We start from the raw sequence: 7,053 nt of genomic DNA, 5'->3' as shown, positions 1-7,053 counted from the left end.
AAAAAAAAAAAAAAAAAAAAAACTAAACTAAAATAAAGCAATTTAATATACTTATCGATCATATGATTATCTGACATGAAGGTGTATTCCTTATACAGTTTAGAGAATAAAGCACGTAGTGAGAATATTAATGAATTTCTATAATGTATACACTAATATGTATTGTTTATATTTTATAATTTTTATATTTATATTTTTTCTCTACACGAAAATATGTACTTGTTTATATAATCGAAGCTACCATTTTGAAAAGAAAAACAAAACCTAGAACCAAAATTGGACATACAGTGAGTATGGTTTCAATTATGACATTCACACAAAAACAACGGAAGGAAAAAAGATAAAGAGCATATTCAAGTGGCTGCGCTTATGTAATGGGATTGTGACTGAGTGTTGTTCTGCTTCTTTGTACTTTTCTGAACTTAGTGATAATATATTACTTTTATATGCAGAAAATAAAAAAAATTATTAAGTATTAAAAGTCTCTGGAAGAAAAGATATAAAATATTAATTTTATATATTTATATTGAATTTATGTTGAATTTGGGTGGTGGAACTTAACATTTCACATATTAATTTTTTCATACATCTGAGACCACTTTTCTAGGTGGATTAATGAGCTGCTTTTAAGCAGCCTCACAGGAAAAATAAAATCTCCACCACACAACTGCTGAAGAGGTCAGGCAAGTGCTCACTCTGGCAGGACATATACTAAAATCAGAATGATACAGAGAAGATTGGCATATAAAAATAAGAAACAACAAAAATAAAATAAATGAAAAGAAAAAAAGAAGTTAGGTAAGACATCCAAGAGAAGAGAAGGCTCCTAGTGCAGTGCCCGGACACAAAAGGGGTTTCAGAAATGGAAGTGTCTTTCCTCTTCTGCAGTGGGAAGGCTGAATGCTCCATTTGCATGTACTAGGGTGAGAATTATGATTATGTGTTAAGACTTTCTCAAAGGTGAAAAGATCAACACGTAGAAAAACTGCATGTGTTTCTTACATAACATGTTATAGTCCATTGATTAGATACTGTTGTTTCCAGTGATCTGAGGTAGGTCTCATCACAAAAGTGTGAAATAATTAGGCTCTGGGGCAGGAGTTTTCAAAACCAAGACCCATTAGTGCGTCATGAAATCAGTTAAGCAGGTCACAAACATCAATTTTTTAAAAACCAAAATAGAACAGAATAAAAAATATCAAAGTATACCATACTACTGTTTTTTCAGCACTGTTGTGTGCTGGCTTGTGATTGTGTGTGTGTGTGTGTTTTACAATAGGCCATGTTCTTAAAAGTTTGAAAGCTATGTTTCTAGAGTATTGCACTTACAGAAGTCCAAAAAAAGGACAGAATGGAGTGTCTCTATGGCTCTCAGATAACAAAGCCAACAAATGGCTGTCTCCAGTTCCTAAGGCGCTCAAATAATGTGAGGAACCATTGTTATTTTATCTTTTTTTTTTTTTTTTTTCAGACAGCATCTTGCTCTGGCACCCAGGCTGAGGTGAGTGGCATGATGACAGCTCACTGCAGCCTCCACCTCCCAGGCTCAAGCGACCCTCCCACCTCATCCTTCTGGGACTATAAGCATCTGCTACCATGCCTAGCTAATGTTTAAATATTTTGTAGATTCAGGGTCCCACAGCGTTGCCTAGGCTGGTCTCAAACTCCGGTGCTCAAGTGGTCGTCCTGACTCAGCCTCCCAAAGTGCTAGGATTACAGGTGTGAGCCACTGCACCCAGTGAAGGACCATAGTCTTTTCTTTCTTTTTCTTTTTTGTAGGTGGGGGAAGGAATCTTACTCTGTCGCCCAGGCTGGAGTGCAATGGCGATCTTGGCTCACTGCAACCTATGTCTTCCAGGTTCGAGTGATTCTCCTGCCTCAGCCTCAGCCTCCAAAGTAGCTGGGATTACAGGCACGCACCACCACACACAGCTAATTTTTGTATTTTTAGAAGAGATGGGCTTTTGCCATATTGGCCAGGCTGCTCTTGAACTCCTGACCTCCAGTGATCTGCCCACCTCGGCCTCCCAAAGTGCTGGGATTATAGGAGTGAGCTACCGCACCCGGGCTCATGGTCATTTTAAACACAAGGCCCAGAGATGAAGCAGCTTACATAAGGGCTTCTGGCTAGTACATACAGATGCCCTGTCTGCTGTGATGCATGTGCTGTGAAGTCTTCCAGCATCATCCTACCCACCTGTTCACAGGTTTCCTGTATCAAGGGACTACCATGGCAGGAATAGGCTGGGAACTGCTAGGGGTGGAAAACTAGATGGGACCTGCCACCAGGGCTGCCATGTACTCACTCCATAATCAGGACCGCCCAGCTCCTTTATCCGGACCTCCCAGTGTCCTTTCTCCCTTAGCAGCTTGTTAATTTCATCATTCAGGTCACGAATTCGAAATTCACCTAAACCAGCTAGAAAACAAAAAGGTTAACAAGGTAATTCCATAAAAATCGTCAACACCTCCAACACTCACACTCAATATCATACCCTTAAAATCAATGTCAACACCTACAAAGGTATACTACATAAAAATAGTTATCTAAATTGATAAGAAAAATCACCCAAATAAAATGAAAGGACAAGAATTATAAAGAGTTTCCACTAGCGTAAGAAAAAAAAAAAAATCCTTGAAAATAATTTCATCCTCACTAGCAACCAAAAAAATACAAACTAACCTGAAACAACCCGGCAGTTCCATTTATACAGTTACTGAAATAACAAGCTCTTAAGAGAGAGGGGGAAACAGCAACCAAGGCCAGCAAAGACACAACGAGGCTGGGATGGGCACCCAGGGCTGGCAGCATTCTATGATGTTTTAGCCTTTTCAGGAAAGCAATGTATTGCTATATGGGAAAAATTTCTGGCAAGGACTATAGGGCTAAGAATTAAGCCTAAGGGATTAATTGAAAGGGATGTGCACAACAAATTTCACTGCGGTGCAGCTGGGGCATCACACCATAGAGAAGGTGGGAAAATGATTAATGAACCCTAATAGGTTGAAATGAAACATCATATAACTGTTGGAAGGGACAATTTGCACACAGTGGAGACACAGCAAGGCCTTTATGAGGTAATGGTGGATGACAACAGCAAGTCCAGAAGGGCTCTTACACCTGGGTTACAGCTAAGACCGATGCTCTAGAAGATGGGCATGAGAGGACTTCTAGGAGTGATGGATACTGCTTGTGGACGTGGTGGCTTTCATGGGTATAAAAATCTGCTGTAATTCATCCAACTCTACATTAAAAATGGAGGAATTTTATTATATGTAATTTTTGCCTGGATAAAGTCCATTTTTTAAAAAAAAGTCAAACAGGCCAGGCGCGGTGGCTCAAGCCTGTAATCCCAGCACTTTGGGAGGCCGACGCAGGCGGATCACAAGGTCAGGAGATCGAGATCATCCTGGCTAACACAATGAAACCCTGTCTGCTAAAAATACAAAAAATTAGTAGGGCGTGGTGGCGGGTGCCTGTAGTCGCAGCTACTCGGGAGGCTGAGATAGGAGAATGGTGTGAACCTGGGAGGTGAGGCTTGCAGTGAGCCGAGATCATGCCATTGCACTCCAGCCTAGGCGACGAGCAAGACTCCATCTCAAAAAAAAAAAAAAGTCAAACAGGCCGGGTGCAGTGGCTCAAGCCTGTAATCCCAGCACTCTGGGAAGCCGAGGTGGGTGGACTGCTTGAGCTCAGGAGTTCAAGCCAGCCTGGGCAAATAGTGAAATCCCATCTCCACCAAAAATACGAAAAATTAACTGGCTGTGGTGGCACATGCCTGTGGTTCCAGCTACTTGGGAGACTGAGGTGGGAGAATCGCTTGAGCCCAGGAGGTGGAGACTACAGTGAGCTGTGATAGCACCACTGCACTCCAGCCTGGGTGACAGAGTGAGACCTTGACTCAAAAAAAAAAAAAGTCAAGTAAAAAGAATACACTGTAACTGGGTGCGGTAGCTCACACCTGTAATCCCAGGCTTCTGGGAGGCACAGGAGGATAGATCACTTGAGGTCAGGAGTTCGAGACCAGCCTTGGCTAACATGGGACGTCCTTGTTTCTACTAAAAATACAACAATTAGCCGGTAGTGGTGGTGCACGCTTGTAATCCCAGCTACTCAGGAAGCTTGAGGCAGGAGAACTGCTTGAGCCTGGGAGACAGAGGTTGCATTGAGCCAAGATCACACCACTGCACTCCAGCCTGGGTGACAGGGCAAGACTGTCTCAAAATAAATAAATAAATAAATAATTTAAAAAAAAAATACATTTTAGAACCTCCCACTCCCATGTTCTGTTCTGTTAGGAAAGAAAAAGATCTGCCACCACCATGGTGAGACTTTCCAGTGCTAAAGACACAGAGAACTCAAAGCAGCCCAATCATCTGCCCAATCATCTGAGGTCCTCAACCAAAGCAAAGGGAGAGGATTCCAGAAGCCTCTCCCAAAGCAAAGCCAAGGCATCTTGGAGAAAACAAGAATCACATGTTTTATGTTTTTTTATTGACTTTCCAAAATCTACATATAAAACATTACTTTTTGGTACATAATTATATGAGTTTTCACAAATGCATATAATCATGTAATCATCACCACAATTAAGACACAGAAAGTTCCATCGCCCCAAAACATTCCCTTATGTGCCACTATAGTTACCCCCTCCCCTTACCCAACTTTTGGCCACCAGTAAACATAATGTATTTTGTTCCTATAATTTTGCTCTTCCAGAACATCATATAAATGGGATCACAAACTACACAGCATTTTGAGTTTTGTATCTTTCACTCAGCATTATGCTCAAAAGCATGCTTTTGAGATTCATCCATATGTTTCAATTTTATTTATTTACTTTGATTATTATTATCATTTACAAAGATGAGGCCTTACTATGTTGCCCAGGCTGGTCCCCAACTCCTGGGCTCAAAGCGATCCTCCCACCTTGGTCTCCCAAAGTGCTGGGGATTATAGGCATGAGCCACAGTGCCTAGTCTATATGTTTGTTTTTACTACTGAGTATTATTTTATTGTATAGACACACCTCAGTTTGTTTATCCATTCACCAGAAGGATCTTTGGGTTGCTTCCAGTTTGGGGACTACTATAAACACTATGTATGAGTTTTTGTGTAACAGAAAAGGATTACATTTCTCTTGGAGAAATACCTAGGAATGGAATTGCTGAATCATAGGTTAAGTGTATGTTTAACTTTATAAGAAACCACCAAACCCCATTTTAAAGTAGCTGTTCCATTTTGCCTCCTCACTAGCAGTGCATGTGAGTTCATTACTTCACATACTCACCAGCACTTGGCATTGTCACTATTTCTTTTTTTTTTTGAGACGGAGTCTCGCTCTGTCACCCAGGCTGGAGTGCAGTGGCCGGATCTCAGCTCACTGCAAGCTCCGCCTCCCGGGTTTACGCCATTCTCCTGCCTCAGCCTCCCGAGTAGCTGGGACTACAGGCGCCCGCCACCACGCCCGGCTAGTTTTTTGTATTTTTTTAGTAGAGACGGGGTTTCACCATGTTAGCCAGGATGGTCTCGATCTCCTGACCTCGTGATCCGCCCGTCTCGGCCTCCCAAAGTGCTGGGATTACAGGCTTGAGCCATGGCGCCTGGCCGTCACTATTTCTTTAAGTCATTCTACTAAGTGTATAGTATCTCACTGTTGTTTTAACCTGCATTTCCTTTATGACTTTTTTTTTAAAAAAAAAAAAAAAGGCTCGTTTTCCCCTTAATTTTTTTTTTTTTTTTTTTTTTGAGACAGTCTCGCTCTGTTGCCCAGGCTGGAGTGCAGTGGTACAATCTCAGCTCACTGCAACCTCTGCCTCTCAGGTTCAAGCTATCCTCATACCTCAGCCTCCCAAGTAGTTGGGATTACAGAGGTGAGTCACCACATCCAGCTAATTTTTGTATTTTTAGTAGAGACGGGGTTTTGCCATCTTGGCCAGGCTAGTCTTAAACTCCTGGGCTCAAGTGATCCGCCCATCTTGGCCTCCCAAAGTGTTGGGATTACAGGTGTGAGCCACTGTGCCGAGCCTACATATTTTCTTTGGTAAAGTATCTGTTCAAAATTTTGCCCACTTCTTAAAACAAATTATATTTTCTTTTTTCTTTTTTTTTTTGAGATGGAGTCTCACTCTGCCACCCAGGCTGGAGTGCAGTGGCACGATCTCTGCTCACTGCAAGCTCCGCCTCCTGAGATCACGCCACTTCCCACCTCAGCTTCCCGAGTAGCTGGGACTACAGGCGCCCGCCACCAAGTCTGGCTAATTTTTTTTGTATTTTCAGTAGAGACGGGGTTTCCCAGTGTTAGCCAGGATGGTTTCAATCTCCTGACCTTGTGATCCACCCGCCTCGGCCTCCCAAAGTGCTGGGATTACAGGTGTGAGCCACCACGCCCTGCCATAAATTATATTTTCTTATTGATGAATTTTTAAGAGTTATTTGTCATCCCTTTCTCCACTGAATTGTTTTCATAACTTTGTCAAAAGTCAATTGACCAAGCCAGACATAGTGGCTCATGCCTGTAATCCCAACACTTTGGGAGACACAGATGGGAAGACTGCTCAAGTCCAGCCTGGGCAACAAGAGCCCATCTTTACAAAAATTCAAAAATTAGCCAGGCAGGGCTGGGCGCAGTGGCTCACACCTGTAATCCCAGCACTCTGGTAGGCCGAGGCGGGCAGATCACTTGAGGTTGGCAGTTCAGGACCAGTCTGACAAACATGGAGAAACCCTATCTCTACTAAAAATACAAACAATTAGCTGGGCATGGTGACGCAAGCCTGTAATCCCAGCTACTTGGGAGGCTGAGGCAGGAGAATCACTTGAACCCAGGAGGTGGAGGTTGCCGTGAGCTGAGATGACGCCACTGCACTCCAGCCTGGGCAACAAGAACGAAACTCCATCTCAAAACAAAAAAATTAGCCAGGCATGCCAGCCACAGCAGCTCACGCCTGTAATCCTAACACTTTGGGAGGCCAAGGTGTGCAGATCAGGTCAGGAGGTGGAGACCATCCTGGCTAACACAGTGAAACCCCGTCTCCACTAAAAAAAAAATT

The 7,053-nt window shown here is 42.8% G+C and overlaps 1 protein-coding gene across 1 annotated transcript in view; it reads right to left on the bottom strand.

Moving 5' to 3' along the window:
- ISY1 (ISY1 spliceosome associated protein) overlaps positions 1-7,053 on the bottom strand; it is a 37,124-nt gene that overhangs the window by 15,833 nt on the left and 14,238 nt on the right. Inside the window, exon 6 of the mRNA XM_017884956.1 lies at positions 2,230-2,419. Within this exon, the coding sequence (XP_017740445.1) occupies positions 2,230-2,419 (190 nt within the window). The remainder of the gene's footprint in view (positions 1-2,229; positions 2,420-7,053) is intronic.

Source organism: Rhinopithecus bieti, unplaced genomic scaffold (assembly GCF_001698545.2).
Source record: "Rhinopithecus bieti isolate Rb0 unplaced genomic scaffold, ASM169854v2 scaffold_13262, whole genome shotgun sequence".
NCBI classification, from domain to species: domain Eukaryota; kingdom Metazoa; phylum Chordata; class Mammalia; order Primates; family Cercopithecidae; genus Rhinopithecus; species Rhinopithecus bieti.
The sequence above is the reverse complement of the archived record's forward strand: the minus strand, read 5'-3'. Positions and strand labels throughout refer to the sequence as shown.